This window comes from Haliotis cracherodii, unplaced genomic scaffold, assembly GCF_022045235.1.
Source record: "Haliotis cracherodii isolate W230 unplaced genomic scaffold, xgHalCrac1.p SCAF_5, whole genome shotgun sequence".
NCBI lineage: Eukaryota > Metazoa > Mollusca > Gastropoda > Lepetellida > Haliotidae > Haliotis > Haliotis cracherodii.
This window is the reverse complement of record NW_027266308.1, coordinates 55629975-55654829: the sequence shown is the minus strand read 5'-3', so window position 1 is coordinate 55654829 and position 24855 is coordinate 55629975. Positions and strand designations below refer to the sequence as shown.

Below are 24855 nucleotides of genomic sequence, written 5' to 3'. Positions count from 1 at the left end.
TTGTTTAGGCCACAGCCATATTATGTTCAGTTATTTGGTGAGTGGGTAAGAGTGGATGTCAAAAACAATATCAGTGACAAAATGTCCAACAGTTGAACAGAACCTACAATGGCTAGCACTGTACAGTCCACATTGCTTGAGGCAAATATTCCACAACTGTGGTCAGGTCCTGGTGTGGCCTTCAAACCAACAGTCTCATTGACCAACTTTATCATGGAGCTCCATATCATCTTCATAGAAAATCAGCTGTGATCATATCATAAATGAACAGAAAAATATAACTGTACTAATTGTTTATTGATTTCTGTGAGATTTACATATATACAAATAAGATATACAAAACTATTGTTTTCACATTAAGGTTATATACAAAACATAAATAACAAGTAATATTTACACGACACACATGGTAAGTAAAGCAAACAAAAACGTAGGTAAATATTGCAGGATACACATGTGAGCATGGGGGAGAGATCAGATCAAGATACATTATTTTGTATACAAGCATTCAGGCAAGACAGATTGTCATGACCAACCCTTTTTCTACATAACACTAGGGGTGGAACCAAATGATCCGTTTTGTGTTAATGGGACACTGCAGTGTTTAAAGTACCTGCCTGCTCGACCATCAGAGACTGGCTGTTTTTGTCTCAGACAGTCCATTCTTAAAACATGCATGTCCAATGATTTGGCTGATTTTGTTGTGGATTTTGTTAATAAAATAAAGCAACAGAATTCACAAATGACACACTTATAAAATGAGCACAAATTATTATCCCCTGTAGTATTTGACTGGCAAGTTATTGACCAGCAAGTCTGACTGTCTGGCTGAAATATATCTGGATTGGAAATATTGGGTCCTGGGGTCCTGGAGGTTTGTTCCTATCGTATTTGAATCTGGAGACCCCCTTAATCTTTATTTGTACCATAAGCATCATGATGAGGGCCCAATAAACATTCATTATTTTTCAACAATGACGAGTGAGTTGGGTTTAACGCCGCTTTTAACAGTATTCCAGTCATATCACGGCGTGTCAGCTTAATGTGGGAGGAAAGCCCAAAGTGATGCAGGTCTCAGACGTTTACCACTCTGGTGAAACCCATGAGCACGGGTATGGTGCTGACAAACCTCTAAACATAATCGGGGCGAACTGGGAATCGAACCCACAATCATAGGTTTCTGGCGTGCCCAAGGGACGCAACTCTGCACAGCGAATCACGGCGCCTTAGACGACTGGGCCACCCATGCCCCTCGACAATGACGATGATAAACAAAATCATCATTGATGTGCAGAAAGGCTGTCATGTCAAACTGAGGGTCAGTGCACTGCAATATTCAACTCAATAATACAACATTGAATCTGAATGTATCGTTTCACAAGTTGTTATAATCCACAAAGCCACAAAGCAATCTTAGTGCTACAGCTATTAAATCTATGTTCTGAGGAAGTTATGTTTGAACACTATGATACTCAACTCAATCTTAAGGTTTCATTCTCTATCTATAAGTATCGTTTCACAAGTTGTTTTCATTCTCAGGGCCAAGATCCACCAATCCACCCTGGTGCTGCAGTTATCATAACAGTTACATGATAGTATTGGAGTTATGGCAAAGATCACTATGGAACAAGTGTCTGCATATCAGATTTCTGTCAGTGTCTGCAACAGAAGTCTGACCATCAAACCGTTTGAGTTAGTTGGGTTTAATGCCACTTTTTACAGTCTTCCAGTTATATCGCACGTGTCAAGCTTAATGTGGGAGGAAAGCCCAAAATGATGCAGGTCTCAGACATTTACCACTTTGATGCAACCCACGAGCATGGTGTATGGTGCTAACAAACCTTGAAACATAATCGGGGCGAACTGGGATTCAAACCCACAATCATAGGTTTCTGGCATTTCTTGTTAATATGGAAAGTATTTTGTTGATTTTAATATTATAATTGTTGTGTCCAAGACTTTAACACAGATCATATTGCAGGATCTTTATATTGCAAGTTCACATTGCACTGTCAGTCCAGTTTAATCTCAAGTTGTCTCGTGGCTACATCAATTGACTCTAAAATATATAAACTTATCAAAACAAAACTAACTTCTATATTTCCATTTGTTTTACATTGGTGGTGAGGAAATGACTCAGAATACAAATGAACTTAAACAAATATAATAAAAAAAAAAAAATTTAACTGGAATGTTCTGCAGAATCAAAATGAATTTTGTTACAAGGTTAAAATAACTTTGTGGTGGGGATGAGCAACAAAAAGTAGGAAAATAAACAAAACCATTACAGAAAATCAGTGGGACCACATGCAACATTCCTCTTGAGAAAGTGGTTTCCATACAACAAATTGTGTTAGTCAGATAACCATGGTAACCTGTCACATGGAACAATTTGAAACATGAGACGATGAAACATCTATCTCTGAATTAAAAAGAATCACATAACTGTATTGATTCTGATTGGACATTTGATATTTCTATTCATAAATAAACAGATATCATGTAAGAACAATGTAGTAAGTCTTTAGGAAAATACACTCAGCATTATTATTGAAGGGTCACCTTGGTATGTTGGATGTCAAACATGAAAATATTCCAATAAGAGTCAATAGGTCTGAGTAGGTGACATACAAGTTATTTAGGCCTATATCACACTGTATGGATGCTTTTAGGAAACTGGAAAAATGGACAACAACTATTATTAACAGTGAAAACATTGAAGGTGATGAAAAAAGCTACCCGACACACAAGTCTGAATGCAACAAGCGGTTTAGTCCTTGCACATACATAAAGAATAACAGTCAATGTGGGTATGAAATTATTCACTTTAGATGAAACTTAACTGCATTCTTGGAAGCTGAAAAAGCGACCTTCTTTTAATACTTTAAAATCTTTTTATCAGCATGACCCCTCAATAATGATGCATATAGTATATGAGTACATATCAATCATACTGACAGTTGCTGCACGTTCACATGTTGCAGTATCAACCTTAGCAAATGAAACTACACACACCTACAACATGGATATATAAAATAACATTATTTGTCATGGTAAGTTGGAACTGATAAAATCACAAAAATGACCTGTACAAATATCTAAAATTTATAAACTGATATGTATGTCTTAACTAATAATACTAGCATGGTTCAAGAAACAAGACGTTCACACTGTTGATGTGCAGCTGTGGGATTATGATCTTTGTTATATCTGGAATCAGCTAAATCTGACCCTGATAATCATGATTATAGCTCACACTGACTACATCAAACATCCTACCTCAGGGCACGTACTGCAGAACTTGAATAGGAATCACTGATTCATGATCATATCACATAGCTTTGAATTTACATTTTTGACATTAGACAACAGTCTCTCCATTGCACACTCCAGCTTCTATGATCTCTTCATATTTCACAATGAAGGACACATTACCGTATTCGACGTAATAATCGCCCCATTCTAATAAGTGCCCAAGGCGATATTTGCTAATATATTGGCAAGTGAACAATCCCAATTAGCACCCCTTCCGATTGATCAATGTACACATGACTTACTTATTCGTGTATAATATGCACGCGTGTGTTATATGCACCCTTAATTATGGGCAATTAAATTCTGGAAAACTATATCTGTTGTATATAAACAGTTCAGACCGTCAGCATAAACCACAAAATTTATCTTTCAACTCTGTTTTTTCCACCAAAATAATATTCTAATAAGAGCCCCCTATTTCTAATTACGTCGAATATGATACACCATCGCAATTATCCAGGGTATTAAATCTACTATGATAAATACCCTGGAACCATTCATCACCAAAGCTTCATTTCAAAAGTGATGTCCTCACCTCATCTCCCTTATCACTAACTTAGGCTTAAAAAAATAAAAGAATTGGTTCTCAGGCAATGACTCTTGAAAAAGTAGTGTGGGCGGGCAGAGGTTTTGTTTTTTGGCTTACTATTACTAGTATTTAACCAAATAAACAGTTGTGTACCATCAAAATGGGAACGGGACTCTCTACATAAAGAAGCATACAAACTCTTACTGCCGCCATGACCATAACACAAGATGCACAGTAAATCAGTATGCATGTAAAGGGAAGTAACTGCATGCTACTGGATTGCATAGTTTTCAAGTATAAGTTTTTTAAATTTTTTTTAAAAATGGAAATAAAAACGGAACTAGCGTCAGACTTAATCATGATGCAGGCGGTGCCTGAGAGCCAAGACTTTTATTTTTTTTAGCCTTAGCAAAGAATTTCACCCATGAGTGTAATGTGACCAGATGACTATTATTAGCATCATATTATTTGAATGGAACAGTGAAAACGTCCATGGTATTTACCATAACAGAATGGAGATATACTGCACTAGACCATCGAGGATGATATTACTCCAATAAATAAACATTTATCTGGATATCCCGGAGAAGCTGAGAGGAAATATAACATTGCTCAGTATATACACAAAAAAACATCTGATAAAACACTTGAAATTTAAAAGTACAGTGACATGATATGTAATATTTAATAATGGCAAAATAATACATATTGCAAATATGTGCCATTGAAATGTCTTACTTGCAGTTCCTGTTCTGCTTTCAATTCACAACAAGTTTCAAGAATGTCACTTTCAGTCCATCACAATATCACAATGTCAATGAAGTGCGTCCGAGCAATTAATGGTCCAATTTATTAGTGGTAAACACATTGGAGAATAACCATGTTGTGTGACTTGTCCTTACAGAATCATCTTCCTATAAAAGTCCAGTTTCCAACCTTGCCGAACTAGGCTGGTATTATGGAGTTACATTGTGGCTGGACTAACGAGTCTATGCATAGTTCAAACAAAATCGCACACCGAAATCGAAATCCGGTTACTAAACTGTCGTGCAGATTTAGGTCGATTGCAGGATTTGCAAAGCATCTGCACTGCCAACTCATTGTCAACAGATATTTTCCAAGTCTTTTCACGTTTTTTTAATCAAGGTTCTCACGTGGTTTGATGCACTTCGCGAAGTAAGATCCAGATATAGATCTTGATTATTGATCACATCGTCTTGACTAGGCGCCGCCATTTTGTGTGGAACAAATGCAAGTGATACGAGAGGTGGAATCTGATTGGTCCATAGGACAGTCTTAAAAGGGACATAACTCGTAATAACCACTGTTGGCGCAACGATCGAGCCCAGGAATTCCAGCCTAGTTCGGTAAGGGCGGAAACTGGACTTTTATAGTCAGTTAACACCCTTGCCTCGGGAAGATGTCACAGAATAGGTACAAGCAGTAGCTCATGCAAGGGGGAGACTCATGTTGACTCTGTATTTGTCCTTGCTAGATAGTATCACACTGCACATGGACATCACACAGTTGGCTTGAACTTCCCAGGTCAAAACAATAGACCTTCAACAGGTGAACACAACTTCAAATGATTAAACCTAAAAACTGTATGTGGGTCTGACCAGGTCAACAAGACCTGCTATATGCACAGGGTTAGACCTACAGACCAAATATGGGGTCTTTCCAGGTCTACACCACTTGCTCTATGCACAGGGTTAGACATACAGACTGAATGTGGGTCTGTCCAGGTCAACAAGACCTGCTATATGCACTGAGACAGACCCACAAAGTGAATGTTTGTCTGTCCAGGTCAACAAGACATGCAATATGCACAGGGTTAGACTGCAAGTGGGTCTGTCCAGGTCAACAAGACCTGCTCTATGCACTGGGATAGGCCCACAGACTGAATGCAAGTCTGTAAAGATTAACACAACCTGATCTATGGATGAAAAATATGGATGGGGTTAGCCAGGATGACACAATCTAATCTAGGCAGACCCACAGACTGAATATGGGTCTGTCCAGGTTATTCTTCAGTGTGTGTACCGGTTGATCCTGTGGTTGCTCTGCTGGAGTCACATAGTGTAGCACTTGAGATTACCTCCCCTGAGACGTTCTGTGCAGATGGCGCTGCTGTTGACTCAGTCTATGCATTCACCTGAGAACACAGAACAGGATGTCAACCCAATAAAACACCAATAGCTTTTCAGGCCATTATGTTTGAAGTCTGGTTGTTTCATTTCAATGTGAATTAATCTTAAGTGGCTATTGTCTTAGATCAAATTTATTATTGAATTCTTAGATTGATTAAATCCAGAAGTACTAAACATATATACATATACATGTTGGTTACCATTCATAGAGAATGTTTTACAAAGACTGCAAACGATGCCACCATTCTGATGGAACCAAACCAACGCCACAAAAGATGTTTTTCATCAATTCCGGATTTTAAAGATGACTACGTTTTTTTGTACATGGTTTTGTTTTCCAACAGTGAATGAAAGATGACAACCAGAGACACTAAAATAAGAAAGTACATAATTCCAACAAGAAAAGTGTTGAAGTTCATTCCATGAACATGGTTGGTTGGTTTGTTGTTTAACGCCACACTCAGCAATGTTCCAGCTATATGACGGCGGTCTGTAAATAATCGAGTCTGGAACAGACAATCCAGTGATTGATATCATGAGCATCAATCCATGCATTTGGGATCGATGACATGCATCAACCAAGTCAGCGAGGCTGACCATCCAATCCCGTTAGTCCCCTTTTACGACAAGCATAGTCACCTTTAACGGCAAGCATGGGTTGCTGAAGACCTCTTTCTACCCCAGAATCTTCACGGGTTCCATGAACATGCAAACAGCTAAACTGGGGTTGAAGACTAAGATGTAAAATGGGGAAAATTAGGAATGGCTGAATTCGGAATTGTGTAAGGAAAAGTATAGACCTGCACTACAATGAGACACTTTGGTTTTGCCAAATCATAATGTACCCATGATGTTAACATGAGTTCAGCAATAGAATTACTGCATCATAGCTGTTAAATCTGTTTCTGTTAAATCTGTCTCATGACCGTTTTGTATTCCAAACATATAGGAAATGGTACAAGGGACTCACCTTTCTTTGTGTAGGTTGTCAAACAGAGCTTATCCAGCTTATTACATACCTTGGAGGCATGAGAGGTATCTGCAACAACAGGAGCATGTACAATGTCACTATCGTGTCACTATCGTGGCGTTATATAGGGCACTACACATGCATCCCAGGAACATATCTCTATATTGATATGCACTCACATACGAACCATCCTTTTTAAATTCTACGCCATCCTCTACCAAGTCTGTGTCATCTTCTTTATAATCTAATCCATCTTCTACTATCTCTACACTATCTTCTATAAAGCAACACCATCTTCTATAATGCCTACACCCTATTCTATAAAGCCTACACCATCTTCTTTAAAGTCTACAAAGTCTTCTAACAAAGCCTACAACCTATTCTATATAGCCTACACCATTTTCTAAGGCCAGGTGCAGGTGTTTTTTTTATTTTTCGGATAAAGGACCCGCCGACTCTAATTTTTGGGAAAATGTAAAAACAAAAATCAGATTTCCATTTTTTTCCCCTGCCGATAGCCGGGTAGTCAGTTATTGTAATTGTTATCATCACCTTTTAATTATACACATATGAATTTACCATTGTAACATGAATAGCCTCTCTTGACAATTAGTGGTAGAATTTTTATTGTTAGAATTTTTATTGTTACAAGGGGCTTTATCATCACAAATGGCGGTCTTTTGAGCACAGAATATGTTCATAAAGTATGCCAGAGGCATTCTGCATTAAAGAAAAAATGCATCTGTCTTTTTTTTCCCTCCTCCAACCTTGGACTTTGTGCTGAAAAATCCGTAATCCTAAAAATAAAAAAAAGCCTGGCCTAACAAAGCCTACAGTCTTCTACAGTACTCACCATTTCTACCAGGGAACAGCCCCGCATCGACAAAGTCTACACTATCGTCCTTCCTACTCAGCTTCTTCTTCATGACACAAGTGTTGATCAATGCATTCATCAGTTTAGCCTGCAATACAACATAGCACATCAGGAACAACACACAGCATCATCATGAACATGAAACACACAACACAGCACATCATGAACAACACACACAACACAGCACATCATGAGCATGAGACACACAACATAGCAAATCACATCTACTCTGGTATGTACATCTCAGTCTATAGTAATTAGCTAAGTGTCATAAAAAACAATGTTGGGCTCATCTGGCAGACTTACGTCATTCAAGACCCATCTTGTTCGCTGATGACTCAAATTTGCTGATGCAACTTAGCAGTTGATAATTATGCTTATTATACTGAGATGATGTCTGTTTCCCACATGGCCCAAATGACATCAAGAACTAAACTAGAATTGAGCTCCAATCATTGAATCCATCCATAATGTCTTGATCCAGTGAATTATTGTTATAAAAATCGTGGCAGACAATTTCAGGAAACAGAAAACAGACACAAAAACAGATTTCTGTTTATACTGTGAATCTTGAATTGAAATTCTGATTGTGAGGGAGGATACACCATCAAGACTTCACACAGAAATCACTATTTTTAACCATCAAAATAGTCATTGTCTGGATCTTGTAAGAGGGAAACTAGCGAGCTCCAACCAATGAACGCTCAGATTACATTGCACAAACGGTAATATTTCTCATGCAATATGTGCAGCTGTCGGCTCCAGGCTCCACACATTCAATATAAGGCGTTGGTGGTATTTCCAGAACATCCAATTTGGCTTCCCTGAGAATGGCCTCATTTCATCAGCTTAATAAAAAGACACACATCACTTCTACCTCAGAAAGGGGTCCTTTGTATTCACGTGTGATGGAGAAATGTGGTGCATATTAAACCCGTGAAGAGTAGACAATATGGAGGATAGGAATCAACAAGCACAAAGAAATCAGGAAGACAGTACCTCTCTTGAATAGACTTGTAGCAGCTTCGTGACTTCCTGTTCTCCCTCGACAAGGAACTGCAGGAACAGGGAGGGCATGATGTCATCATCGCCATCAAACTCGGCCTCGCGGAACTCCCACAGCAACTGGTCAAACGGTGCATGCAGCAGCAGGATCTACATCAACAGCACAGTCAGGAACATGACATCTCTCTACTCAATGCATAGAAATAATTAATTTTAAACCCTTTTTAATTGTTTACCTATGCAAGGAAAACAAATATTTAATGTTACATTCAATCTCATTAAAATCAGACCTTAGTTCTCGCTACCGCTAAATAAAGATCTGAAGACATCCCATTAGGGGTCACGTCAGAATGACCTTTCATCCGACCAATCAGTGCGTGGCTTACCAGATTATGAAAGTGACAGTCAGAATGTGATTTCTAATCATGCAATCGCGAAAACATTAACGTGGGGTATTCCGAACGATAATTACGGGTTTAACAACTGAATCCTTACAATCTAGACCATCTATTAGACATTCCAGAATGTTTTTTTCGTTCAGGTTTCAAATTTGTAATAGAGAATTTGTTTGATATGTTTCGAAGCGTAGTCACCAATTTGGAATTTGTCCTGTATAGCACGAGAAAGCTGCCTTCTGATTGGTCATTCCATTGGTCGATCAAAGTTTGTGCAAGGTCGGTCTGACCTGACCTGTAATGGGATGTCCTCAGATCTTGGTTTTAGCGGTAGCGAGAACTAAGATCTGATTTTAATGAGGTTGATGTTACATAACACTTGCTGGGTGATGGTTGGAGCTGGTTCCAAGTCCTAATTATTGTTCTATGTCAACACAAATGTCAAACTTAATGATCTGCTATAAACTTCCAAATGTTTAAATGTTTGGTATAAAAGAGGGTGCACACTCCTTTTTCCAGCTCTTGAAACACACTGAGTTCATACTTTTCTCCTTTTTTTCTACTAACCATGACATTAAGAATGGAAGAGAGCCAGTCAGCACTGAATCAATTTACCCCTAATACTTAAAGCCCTCACAAAGGCGTCAGCATGCCAAATACCAAGCTCCTCACAGTGATAGTGTGTTCGCGGAGCTCTCTATACGATCGCTGCCACCAGTCAAAACTCCCCATTGTGATAGGTGGCCACAACCATGCTTGGAGTTGAACTCGCAACCGACTGACCGTTATGTTCACAAAAAAGTGATGGATGCCGTGACGCCGAATACTCTTACCACTGCAAAATTATTTTCTTTGTTTGTCAATTTGAATTTCTGCTTCATTGCAATAAGAATGCAAGGGGGAAGTTGGGTGATTTTCCGTTAGTCTGCAAACTCAAACCAATCCGATCAAGCAAACAAAAAGGTAAATTCATCCGGGAAATCTGGTCAGTCATAAAAAAATTAAAAATTCACCATAAAGGCATTCCCAAAGACGTAAACAAAAGTATAAACATTACTACATTTGAGGTTAGAGGGCAAATTTCATGATTCTTGTAATGGCCATGCCCACCTTGGGCGCAGCGATGTTATGTAGAATGTAACGAAGGTGTCACGCGGGAAAGGAGCTTGGCCAAATACTGATAAAGGGAGATAACTTACATGAGCAGGCAAACTGTCTAAGACGTGGTAGGGACAGCTGAGTGCAAACTGTATTTGCTAATCACGTCGTAGAGACCCTAGTTTGTTTCCAAACATAAATTTAATGTGTAAACCCTCATTTTTGTGTCATCTACCATGACACATGGAAAGCAAAACTCAGTCAGAGCTAAACTTATTGCTTGATATTCTTAAACATGGCAGGTTTTGGTTTTAGTTTGGTTTGTTTTTTAACGCCGCACTCAGCCATATTCCAGCTAAATGATGGCGGCCTGTAAATAATCGAGTCTGGAACAGACAATCCAGTGATTGATATCATGAGCATCGATCCATGCATTTGGGATCGATGACATGCATCAACCAAGTCAGCGAGCCTGACCATCCAATCCCGTTAGTCCAAAGAACAGAAGTTTGAAATTTGATGTTAACTAAAGCAAAATAGGTTACAAAGACAGTTGAGTGTCTGACACGGAGGAAGCAGCACTCACCTCCTTTTCTTTGTCTATGATGCTCACACCCTCTGTGTTGATGGCCACGAGCACCTTGGTATCTGGTGCACTCTTAATCATCTTCATGAACTTGCGTGTAGGCGTCTCCACCTGTCCTTTGAAGAAGGCACTCCTGAAGGAAGGATACAGAAATTCTTACTTGTCTTTAGATTTAGGTATATGTTCAGTGGCACTATGTACTAATTTCATTGAAATCGGATGCAATACCTCAACACCTCCATTTGAAGTCATGTAGGGTGATTTTTATAATCAGCCAATCAGTGTACAGGTTTCTAAATTCTGAGTATGGCCATATCTGATTTCTATATACCAAAAATGTTTTGTTTGTTTGTTTGTTGTTTAATGCTGCACTCAGCAATATTCCAACTATATGACTGGTCTGTAAATAATCCAGTCTGGACCAGACAATCCAGTGATTGACATCATGAACATCGATCCACGCAATTGGGAGACGATGACATGCATCAAGCAAGTCAGCGAGCCTGACCATCTGATCCTGTTATTCGCCTCTTACGACAAGCATAGTTGGCTCTTTAAAACCTATTCAAACCTGGATCGTCATGTGTCTCATGAGCAAAAGATACCCTTCAGCACATCGTGGACACTGACCACCCGATCTCGTAAGTTGCCTCTTACAAAAAGCATAGTCGCCTTTTACGGCAAGCATGGGTTGATGAAGACCTATTCTACCCCAGATCTTCATGGGTCTCCAAAAAATGAATTAAGAATGACCAGTTCTGAATGTAGATAATAAAGGCTGCATCATCAAATTGTTGTGAATATTTGATACAATATTTTACATGGCATCTACACCCATAATGAGAGCACCATTGAAGGAATATTTATGCTGTGTGAATTTCTTTTGTTAAAATTAAAATTTCCAAATTGACTTGGTAAAGAAATGAAGTGGGTGGCCATGGTAATTAGCACATGGGAGAAACCCTCAGACCCCTCAACACCAGACTCAAAGAACATCAGACCTCTGTCAAAAAAAAGACCTAAAATCCACTATTTCCGAACTCATCATCAAGAACCAAGACCATAACATTATGTATGGCCACCAAAGTCTTGTCTACCACCAACAACAACAACAACAACTGGCAATAAAGGAAACTACAAGGAGCCAATGCCATTTCCATTCTATTACCTATCAGTGCTAATTACCCCTGCCTCCTGTTCGTCCATTGTCCATTACCTATTACCAATCAGTGATAATTTAGTCCTGGCTTTCAGTAGTCAATTGCTATCACCTATAAGCGGTTATTAACTGTTGGCTTCCCTTGTTAAGTTTCCGCCATTGTTATATATCTTATTACTTTTGTTGCTCTTAAAGGCACATATATGTTCATTGCTTCATAGCATATATTAACCTGATGAGGAATAAGTATATACATGCACTCCGAAACATTGAATTCCTCATAATAAAGACGTTGAAATCCATAAATTCTCTTCCTTATGTGTATCAATTCTAAATGCCACTTAAAAGACATGTATAGTACTTGTTACCAATCAGTTATCCAAAATTGACCAAAGGTCTGCAACATATTAAAGTTCTCTGCAGTCAACTGAAGCTGATTGTTTTGTTGGTCCAACGGTCTCACATGAGTCTGGCAAGTTGGGCACTGACATTCCACATCCCTGACACAACAAGTTGGACAGAAGGAATTGATGGTCAGCTCAAATGTTTACTATGAGTGTCAATCTAAAAGATTACCGAATGTCTGAATTTCCCAAATGAAGATATTAAAATGTTTAGACGAGGGTTTCCCTTTAATGAAATTACAAACATCACCAAGAAGTGCAACAACATAAATACTGCCTGCATATCTTACCCATAGAATGGATAAGACCAGCATATATCCAGGTATTGCCGGTAGAGATTGCCCAATACTGTTTGCACGTCCTGTTGTTCATACTGTTCGGACAAGCGGGCATGAGCTGTCATGAACTGTTCCTCGCATTTGGCACTCTCGTCTTTCCTCGTGAAGAACAGGAACTTCTCCTTCTGGAACATGTGGTCTGGGTAGAACTTGACCAGGTTTGCCCTGAAACAATAGAGTTGCCTTTCATCTGCAGATGTATTTCCATCGTTGAGTATGATTGGATGAATTTTTCATGCATATGCTCGACTGTAAGAACATGGCCTCTGATTGTTCACACACTCCCAGCCTTTATAGGAATTCAAACCTTAATAAGAAACTTCATTCCTGGAACTCAGAACAACCTTGGTTCAACTGATCGGTAATTCAGACTTGCGTCCATGTTCTCATGTCCATCTCCAGAAAAGACATTCTTGGTCTGATTTCAGTTATACCACAACACGTTTGTTAGTCTGTTTGTTTGTGTGTTTGTCGTTTTACGCTGCACTAAGCAATATTCCCTCAATACAACGGCAGTCTGTAAAAAATCCAGACTAGACAATCCAGTGATTGACATCATGAGCATCAATCTACGCAATTTGGATACGATGACGTGCATGAACCAAGTCAGCAAGCCTGACCACCCGATCCTGTTAGCCGCCTCTTACGACAAGCACAGTTGCCATTTACGGCAAGCATTGGTTGCTGAAGACCTATTCTACTCCAGATCCTCACGGATGCACAGCGTATCAGCTTCCATGAGTAAGGAATCCCAAAGTGAAGCTGCCATTTTGTTGGAACTTCTCAGGGTACTCTGGCATATATATATATTCACAAGTGCTAGGCCTGTCTCGAAGTATGTAACTATGTAATATGTCCCTGACTCACTAACCTTGACTGTAACTGTGGCAAAACTAAAGTTAACTACTCATTGACTGTACACACCTGTACACAAATTACACTACTCCCTGACTGTACACAAAGTAAACTACTCCCTGACTGTACACACCTGTATACTACTCCCTGACTGTACACAAAGTACACTACTCCCTGACTGTACACACCTGTACACTACTCCCTGACTGTACACAAAGTAAACTACTCCCTGACTGTACATACCTGTACACTACTCCCTGACTGTACACACCTGTACACTACTCCCTGACTGTACACACCTGTACACTACTCCCTGACTGTACACAAAGTACACTACTCCCTGACTGTACACACCTGTACACTACTCCCTGACTGTACACACCTGTACACTACTCCCTGACTGTACACAAAGTACACTACTCCCTGACTGTACACACCTGTACACTACTCCCTGACTGTACACAAAGTACACTACTCCCTGACTGTACACACCTGTACACTACTCCCTGACTGTACACAAAGTAAACTACTCCCTGACTGTACACACCTGTACACTACTCCCTGACTGTACACAAAATACACTACTCACTGACTGTAAACACCTGTACACTACTCCCTGACTGTACACACCTGTACACTACTCCCTGACTGTACACACCTGTACACTACTCCCTGACTGTACACACCTGTACACTACTCCCTGACTGTACACAAAATACACTACTCACTGACTGTAAACACCTGTACACTACTCCCTGACTGTACACACCTGTACACTACTCCCTGACTGTACACACCTGTACACTACTCCCTGACTGTACACAAAGTACACTACTCACTGACTGCACCCACCCACCTGTACACAAAGCACACTACTCCTTGACTGTACACACCTGTATTCTGCCTGCACATGCTCCCTAGGGTTATATTTGCCAAGGTGTATGAGGGCCTGTATGCCTGCCAGGGTGTGATAGTCCTCGGGGTGGAGGGGATACCTGCCCTCGATCACATTGAACTTTGCCTCGTGGTACAGCAAACACAAGATCTCCTCATTGGTAATCTGCAACATAGAGAATCCACAAGTTACAAATGTAGCAGTGCTGTCACAGGTCACATCTCTCTTCCAGGTTTCTATATATCTGTAATCCACAGATCTACAGCTTTCCTCTGCATCAGGTGTTTAAATTGTTTCAGATATTACCCTCACTGCCACATGATCTCAAACATGAGTTGACATTATACATAGTTGACGTAACTCTTGTGTATACATGTTGATGCGACGTTCCCAAGAAATAACCAGTGTCTTCCTGTTGTTGTTTCATTTTCTCTTCTTTACCTGGCACCATCTTAATCCTAGCACACCTGTTATTATCCATAAGGTTATTCTTATTTTCCGGTTTAGAGTGGTGAAATTTATACCAAATCTTACTTCTGTCTCAGTCTGTGCCAACAAATTCAACCAATTTGCTCCAGCTACCGTATTTGACATAATAAGCCCCCGCTCTAATAAGCGCCCATGGCGATATTTGCTAATATATTAGCCAGTGAATAATCCCAAGTAGCACCCCTTCCGATTGATCAATGTACACAAGACTTATTTACTCGTGTATAATATGCACTCGTGTGCTATATGCACCCTTAATTATGGGCAATTAAATTCTGGAAAAATATATGTCGTATATAAACATTTCAGGCTGTCAGCATAAACCACAAAATTTATCTTCAATTCTGTTTTTTTCCACCAAAATAATATTCTAATAAGAGCACCCCATTTCTAATTTTGAGAGCGCGCTTATTATGTCGAATACGGTATGTTAGATATGTTTCGTCAGAGTACACATGTAGGTTGTCTAAGGTTTTACCCATACCGGATCAAAGAAGGCATATTCGAGCTTCAGACCAGTGGCCAAAATGGAAGGCAGCTTCACTATTCAAAACAGGATGTACTGTACCATCAGTTTTAGGAAGTAAGCCACAGGCTTTGTTAATCAACATGATCAACTTGAAACTAAAGTACTCACGGAAATGAAAAAAACCTGTTTTTCTCAATTTAAAAATCGACACAAAGTGTTATGTAGCTGTAAACACGAAATAACAAAACAACTCGAAAAGTACTAGTCTGGATTTGCTTGTTTGATCTCGGTGAACAATACAAAATGTACTTTACAGGAGGTAATTTGTCGGCACTTTCAACATTCAAAAATAAAACTAAGACCAAATTAACATAGCACCTGTTCTCACCTGTCGTCAAGGTGTCATAAGTCACCTTGATCTACTCACATCTGGTTATGCCCTGTTTCACAATAGTCTGTTTTATTCACATTTTTACACACTTTTACGTGTAAAAAGGCATAAAAACATTTGATATGCTGTATTTGTGCCACGGCCCAATTAGTACTATTTTAGTTGTTTGAATATTTACATATTTTGTATATTAACTGCATTTATTAAAGATCTGAGGTCGAAAAAACAGTTTTTTTTCATTTCCGTGAGTACTTTAGTTCCTGTCTGTAGGTTGTTCAACGTTAACAATCTACTCTTGCTGTTAAATGTCTGCAGACAAAAGTCACTTCACAGAAATACAATAATCTTGTGCCAGATGGACATGACGGAATCAAGTGTGAATGCTGCATGTTATGTTGACATAAACAATCTATTGCACATCATATATCTATGTTTGTTTTATCAACAAAGTTACATCAAAATAATCTAACCTGCATATATTGTCATGGTAACTCCCAATGAAATGATCCTGACTGTTATGTTGTCACAGTAACTTCCTATGTGAAATGATCCTAACTGTTGTATTGTCATGGTAACTCCCTATGTGAAATAATCCTTACTGGTATATTGTCACGGTAACTCCCTATGTGAAATGATCCTTACTGTTATGTTGTCACGGTAACTCCCTATCTTAAATGATCCTTACTGTTATATTGTCATGGTAACTCCTGATGTGAAATGATCCTTACTGTTATATTATCATGGTAACTCCTGATGTGAAATGATCCTTACTGTTATATTATCATGGTAACTCCCTATATGAAATGATCCTTACTGTTGTATTGTCATGGTAACTCCCTATGTGAAATGATCCTAACTGTTGTATTGTCACGGTAACTCCCTATGTGAAATGATCCTTACTGTTATATTGTCATGGTAACTCCTGATGTGAAATGATCCTTACTCTTGTAATGTCATGGTAACTCCCTATGTGAAATGATCCTTACTGTTATATTGTCACGGTAACTTCCCATGTGAAATGATCAGTGAATACTCAGCCATCATTATTCATTACTTATTAAGCAGCTATACACCCAACTTGGAATGGAATTGAAAGTTCTACATCAAATACCATAAAATCAGGTTTTCTTTTGAGTAGAGAAAGGTGCTGCTCACAGTTTTTTCTTTATACTTGGGATAGAAGACGTCTCTCTGCATCATCAGAACTGGCTCACCTGCACAAACAGAACAGTCTCAGTGACTAGAGACATGTACCTGACTATCCGAGAGTCGTGTCAAATAGAAATTATGTCATTTTGTATCCCATTGATTTTAAGAAATGAGTCAGCATTAATGCAAAATCTGTAGGATACACTCATGTCATAATTTCCTTATCGTTCACACTATAGGATAAGCTGTAGCCAGAGGCATCTTATATTGACAAGCTTGCTGATAAGCTGTGACACCAGCTATGCAATCTACCTGCTGTTATTACACATGACATCCACAATCGTGTTACTTCAACAATGCTGCATGGTGTGTCACGTGACTTTAAACCAGCTTATCTTCAAGCATATGCATAATATACAGGCAATGCCATATATACAGGATACACAACTCACACAGCTTACACACAACACACAAGCAGGTCAGATGCAGCAGACAATCAAACATACACACAACACACACACAGGTCAGAGACAGCTCACACAGCTTACACACAACACACACAGCTCAGATGCAGCTCACACACAGCACAGATGCAGCTCACACAGCTTACACACAACACACACACAGCTCAGATGCAGCTCACACACAGTTCAGATGCAGCTCACACAGCTTACACACAACACACACACAGCTCAGATGCAGCAGACAATCAAACATACACACAACACACACACAGGTCAGAGACAGCTCACACACAACACACACACAGCTCAGATGCAGCTCACACACAGCACAGATGCAGCTCACACAGCTTACACACAACACACACACAGCTCAGATGCAGCTCACACACAGTTCAGATGCAGCAGACAATCAAACATACACACAACACACACACAGCTCAGATGCAGCTCACACACAGCTCAGATGCAGCTCACACACAACACACACACAGCTCAGATGCAGCTCACACACAGCACAGATGCAGCTCACACACAGCACAGATGCAGCTCACACACAGCACAGATGCAGCTCACACAGCACAGATGCAGCTCACACACAGCTCAGATGCAGCTCACACACAGCACAGATGCAGCTCACACACAGCACAGATGCAGCTCACACACAGCACAGATGCAGCTCACACACAGCACAGATGCAGCTCACACAGCACAGATGCAGCTCACACACAGCACAGATGCAGCTCACACACAGCTCAGATGCAGCTCACACAGCACAGATGCAGCTCACACACAGCACAGATGCAGCTCACACACAGCACAGATGCAGCTCACACACAGCACAGATGAATCCTGCACATAATTCTCAACAACCCTGTACTGTGGTACTCACTTTTCTCAATGTCCGACAACTTGGCATCGGTATACAGAACACACAACTCATCCCATTTCTGCACAACTTGATGTGGCTGATGATTTTTCTTTAATCTGATCTCTGTAGATAAAAAAGTTTACATACACAGTTCTACAGATGTAAAAGTATCTAACTACATAAACTGTCACTGTTTAAAGATGCAAGATCAGGTTATTTTTCCATGGCCTATGTGAGTTTCTCCAATTTTAAAGATTTTTTTGCAACTGTTATGTACATTTAACTTAACACTAACACCCCACTTATACATTAGTGAGTGAGTGAATGAGCAGGCTTTAACGTCGCTTTTAACAGTGTTCCAGTTACATCACGGTGTGTCAGCTTAATGTGGGAGGAAAGCCCGAAGTGAGCCAGGTCTCACACAATTAAACACTTCGGTGAAACCCAGAGCATGGGTATGGTGCTGACAAACCTAGAAACATAATTGGGGCGAACCGGGATTCTGGCGTGCCCAAGGGACTTAAACGTTAATCATTGCTATGTGTACATTGATTTGCACAGCTATGTGCACATATCATGTTCCCTACCGAGAGTCCACCTGATAGACTGATTCACTGTTGAGTTTGTGTTGTATCATCTTTACAATGCATAGGTACAGTTTCTTTTGTGTGTTATTTTGATGTTTCCTCAGAGGCTATGCCTCTAAGTTTCAACCAATCATATTGTGACACATTTCTAATTGTTTTACAGCTCCTCATTGTAACTACCCACCAAGAAGCTCTGAGACGAGCCATATTGCGAAGACCTCGCGGGCGACCTCACTCAAGCCCTGTTCCTTCATTGTCATATCCAGAAGCTCCTCCGCCTGGGCAAGATGGCCATCTTCTAAACTGTAGAAGATCCCATTTCGGTCCCTCAAGTACACGATCATGTCTACCACTGAAAATAGACATTAAAGAATATAAACCAGTGACAAAACAACCAATGAAAATGACAGTACCATATTTCTAAGAGCATGAGTTCAATACATATTGAACCAACAGGGTCTAAGAATAATTTTCTTGAAATAAAACAGAAAATACTTGCAATTAAATTTAAAATGGAACGGTATGCAATTTAACGAAAACTTACCTCTCATGATCAAAATACCATATGTGACACTGACAACCTGAGCCCAATTAACAGAAACACATAAATCTAGGAAGATTAATGATGACTTTGACGACACTTTGACAACACGTTGACGAATGGAGTAATTTGAAGTGTTCAACTTCGTGATTCAACACCCAGCTATCTGCATATCAAACATGGTAATGCACTAATGACTATACAAACTGCAATCTCATGGCCCCTGTAGGGAGCACACATCAGACCATAAGGCTATTATATTTTACACACCCTGCAGCGTAACTATAAATATACACACAACACATAATTCTTTATGGTAATGCTTGAGCACAACAGCAGAAAAAACCTACATGAAAGGAGAAACACTGAAGTCAGCTGTCACTGCATGATGCACAAACTGATAGTTGGTTCAATACTGAACTACTTAATCAGTCTGATAACACACATAGAAACCTTTCAATTTCCATCTGTTCATATGATAACTTTTATCAAAATGTCTGTTTATCTGCCATTAATTAACACTTAATATGCTTAGGAGTTACCTGAACATTTCTACTTGTAAGCAATTTATTAGCTGGTAAAATGTTTAGAAATTATATCAACATGTCTCTTTTATGTCTTCTTTAACCGAATCAGTTTGAAGAAATGACTAAGATCTATTGGAGAGTTATTTCAATCCAAAAACTTCAACACAACATCTAGTAATGAACATTAATGAACACTGATTTGATAAAAAAAGGTGTTTAAATATGATGTGGGCTAAATCTTCTAAATACCATCTAATGTTTGATTGATTACATATTCAGAGTATAAGTCAGCTTCACACCATAAGCAGAATTATGATAAATCTCATAATGAACCATTAACTTATCAAAAGTAAAAAAAAAATTCGAAGTGATTTATTAAATTATACCTCCTCATGGGAAGTGGTTGAGTGAAGTCATCTGTGTCAAACATTTACATGCCAATAACAACAACATTGGAGACACATAACTTAATCAAGGACAGAAATAATAAACAGGAGAGAACACTTACGGCTTATTAGACATAAAACCAAAGCTTACAAAAAAATGGCATTAGCGATGAGAATTCAATACAAGCAAAATGATATACTACCATGCATTGTTGGCAGTTAAAGCACCAACTGTATGCAGTCGATCACGAGCTTACTTCTGCCACGATTCTCCACTGACTAAACCACCACTACCACCGCCTCACATTCGACACAGCACAGTATAAACAGTGCCTGCCTCAAGGAAAACACAACCCCCAAAAAGTTGCCAGCAGGCCTTGAGTCAACATTGACGCATTGTATGCACACAAAAACATGAGCTACGATCTTTCAGCAGTGGGACAAGAGAGTTCTCCTGCATATTTCAATACATGTCAATGCCTGGAGTTAGGCGTTATGTATGACAAATTCTATACCTAGCGAGTAACTGCGTGGGAGGACGGTTACATGCTTTATTGATGTCAGCTGTTCTTGAACACTCACCGTCTTCGTGAGTCAATATCTCGGATATATAAAGTTGGGCCAGCATACGTGGCCTTGGATTTGTTTGACAATAACGTGAAACACACTGCAGGTGTTTCAGCTGACATTCAGTGCTGGTTCAAATGTCAGGGTATTCCCTATCATGATTGAATTACACCATATTTACGTTCATGTAACTTGAAATGCTTGCTGCTCCAGTAATTTGTTTACTTTAAAATTGGCAATTTCATTTCATTGTTGCTTAATTTGGTGTCAACTAAGCAGTTATCATCACCGATTCAATTTTTCCTGTTTTGTGATATACAACATGAAATGTCACTGCAAGAGAATAATCCCCTTCCATTATCTGCCAAAACAGATTCAATTGGGCATTAAAGGCAAAATAACAGTGAAAATATAAATGGATCACCGAAAATATGTGATGAGAACTAGGTGTTTGCAAAATGGGTAAGCATAATATTTATTGAATCTTGTTGTTGGATGACAGCCTACATTAACTCCACATTTATTATCATAATTAAATAATATTAAGTTACTGAATGTAACTATATCTATCCTATACTTTAATTTCCCTCAGATGATCAAGAGTATTAATCTCAAACCTTTTCAGCATAATATTCAACTGGAGTTTTTATTATTCTCAGAAGTTTTCTAAAAGGTCTGTGTTCATAATATTACACCAACATTTTTCTTTACAAGTATCACATATCTATTTAGGTGGGCACCGCAGATGGAGGTGAGAAAAGTCTCAAAATAAAATAAGTGCCAAAAGCAGCAGTTAACACATCTTTTGGTTGATTAACGTGACAAGAAAATAGGCAGAGAATATGCCTTCCCATGCACAGCTTAAATCTAAACTAAAATTAATCTTACATGGATATACTGACCCTTAAGGTTTAAAAGAAGTTTATTGATATTTACATGGTTGAACAATTACTTTTTAACAAATTATATCTCTGTAAATTGGAACCATCAGATCCATGATCCATTGAGTACCAGAAATAAAAAAAAAATCAGATTTATGTAAAAGTCTTATGTTTCTATATTCCTTCACCCTAACATTCAATTTTCACATAAACATCTCATACAAAACCCTTTAAATCCATCCCAATACAATTGCAAAAATACATAATCAAAAAATAATTGGGTACAAAAGTTGTCCAAATTTCAGTTCTAAAAATACTGGATCAGTGTAAGTTTCAATGTAACAAAACTCCCCTGGCTTGGCGCTAAGATGATCGTAACTCCCACATTTTAACATAGGCTTACAATAGTCGTAGCGTTAAGATCGCTTTGTGCAAGTGGGCCCTGGCCAAGTAGATCTAATTACACTATAAGAGCACAGAAGGGAGAACGGAAATGGGCCTTGACACTGTGGAGTCCCACTTGTCTCACTGGCCCTGGCTGTAGGAAAGGGCATAAGCTGTATACACAGGAATTTCCTGTCTCTTGAAAACTTTCTCACACGCTACTGAGAAAGCAATTAATGGAATTAGTCAGATATTAATAAACGTTATCGTATGCTGACTTGTACTGAATCATGCTCAGATGTTTTAAGTTACATTACGAATACGATTTGATTGATTCAAATGAATTTATAGATAAACATGCATAGAGCATTTATTTTAAAGTTTTTGTCCTGATACAATAACACTGAAGAAGAATGTGCAATCATTATAGTTCATCGTGACAGATATTATTGTTTATTTCTAACTCTACACCATGCAACAACATAACCAGAATGAAATGTAAACAAAACAAAGGTCATCTATCTATCACATACCATACACATGCAACTAAGTACACCATGTACAGCTTCAACCATATACAGCTACACTGACACATTACCTTTCTTTGGACTCTCCTCTGCTGCATGTAAGGCAATGTCATCTCACTTTACTCAGATGATAACATAACATAACATAGCAAGTAATTATCAGCGAATTAACAGACCATGCAAAATACACATGCGGATATATACACGGATGCTGCTGCAGTCATTATATTTAAAAGCCAACACTCCTGTATATACAGTGATGTTTGCATCTAATGTTAAAGTATTACAGTAATTGGCATAAAATATATTCATAATAACCCAGACAGAGTGAGTGAGTGTGAGTGAGTTGGGTTTAACGCCGCTTTTAACAGTATTCCAGTTACATCACTGCGTGTCAGCTTAATGTGGGAGGAAAGCCCGAATGCAGGTCTCAGATGTTTACCACTTTGGTAAAACCCACAAGCAAAGGGTATGGTGCTGACAAACCTAGAAACATAATCGGGCGAAACAGGATTTGAACCAACAATCATAGGTTTCTGGCGTGCCCAAGGAACACTGCATAGCGAATTGCGGCGCCTTAGATGACCGGGCCACCCGTGCCCCCTAACCCAGACAGAACACAGGAGGGTATAACAAAGTCCATTCTCTTCATGCTCCACATTGATGATGCATTACACAGGTGACATCATACAACCAGCCACATTTGTAACCATTTATTTCTTTCTGTCTCTTCTAATTCATTATGTTCATGAGACCATTTTTCTTTAATCACATTCTACATTCTTGAGACTGATATTTAGTCCCAGAAATAAAGTCATCTTATTTGAAAATATACATCTTCAAAATACATTAAAACATAATCCAACTGGAGCCCAGAACAATCCTTAATTTCAGAGCTGAGCCAATCTAAACTTGCCAAAATATTCTAGATTTGAGTTAGACTCCTTCATTAAATTATTCTCTACGGTCTGGGACACAGATCAATTCTTCTCCCAAAATAAAAGGTAATGGTTGAATAAGCATAAACATAACATTTCAGATATTTTTTAAAGTTATTTCTGAAAAGTATTATTGGTTTGTGAAATTAAGTGGAAATGAAAAGTATGTTTTGAAATGAGAAGTCGAAGGGGAACCAGTCTTTAACATACCACAATGTCTGAAGTTTCTTTCATTTTTTTTTAAATTTTTAAATTTGTAAACACCCAGCAGCTAGGAAAGAATGTTGTACTTTAAAATTTTATCACACTTGTGGAATTAAGGGCTTGTGGAAAAACCAAGTCATTGAAATAATTGTGTCAAACAATATTTTCACAATAAGAGGTACCAGGTATCCGGAGATCAATCCACAAAGTGATTAATATTAACACTGATGGCAGAATACCATTTAAAAAACCATTTGTTGATATGGTAAAAACAATTTCAAAATAGATATGTTTTTATCATTTTTCTTTTGATTAGCATGATGCAGACTCATAAGGGTCTGGCAAAATAATGGCAACACAAGTATTTCAGGGCAGGATTCCTCAACACAGTACAGTATAGTACAGTCAACTCCATCATAAAGCACTGACAGGCTGATGACAGATATTCCCTTTGCCTGAACTCGATACAGGGCAATCAGTCTATTCATCTCAATGACTTACCCTGTCACCACTACCGTGACCCAAGATGACCTTTAACTCAACAAACTGTACACAACATCAACACAACTTACAGGCAGCTCTTGTCAACCATTTTTGTCGTACTTGTTCAGCTCGTTGATATTATTCATGATACAGAATAAGAGATATTATCAGTGGACTTGCCTGACGTGTTTCTACACTACATCCTCCCGTGATGGCCAGTGGTACAAAGAAACTGATCTGTTTTCGTGTCATAATGGTTAACATTGTTACGGCTACATAAAACGAAGAGGAAACGTTTCTCCTGCATTGGCGCATCACTTTTAATCCTGTGCATCAGTATTTTATTGCAAATAAAAATATTTTTTAAACAGATTACCTCTCTCATACAAAGCATACTCTGTTCTCCAAAAATAAAATGCTTGACAAC

At 38.8% G+C, this 24855-nt stretch overlaps 1 protein-coding gene across 8 annotated transcripts in view; it reads right to left on the bottom strand.

Annotated features, from left to right (window-relative positions):
* Positions 1-298: 298 nt before the first annotated feature.
* LOC139442181 (FERM domain-containing protein 8-like) overlaps positions 299-24855 on the bottom strand; it is a 37571-nt gene continuing 13014 nt past the window's right edge. For 4 of the 8 annotated variants that reach the window (XM_071222965.1, XM_071222967.1, XM_071222970.1 and 1 more), the window contains 11 exons: positions 22875-22895; positions 19175-19342; positions 18425-18526; positions 17078-17136; positions 14572-14738; positions 12776-12988; positions 10923-11055; positions 8838-8993; positions 7818-7926; positions 6965-7033; positions 299-5999 (listed from right to left, as the gene is read on the bottom strand). In XM_071222965.1, the coding sequence (XP_071079066.1) occupies positions 5983-5999; positions 6965-7033; positions 7818-7926; positions 8838-8993; positions 10923-11055; positions 12776-12988; positions 14572-14738; positions 17078-17136; positions 18425-18526; positions 19175-19342; positions 22875-22895 (1214 nt within the window). In that variant the 3' untranslated portion in view covers positions 299-5982. Of the gene's footprint in view, positions 6000-6964; positions 7034-7817; positions 7927-8837; positions 8994-10922; positions 11056-12775; positions 12989-14571; positions 14739-17077; positions 17137-18424; positions 18527-19174; positions 19343-20647; positions 20757-22874; positions 22896-24855 lie in introns of those variants that run through there. The other 4 variants (XM_071222966.1, XM_071222968.1, XM_071222972.1 and 1 more) reach the window with 3 other exon arrangements.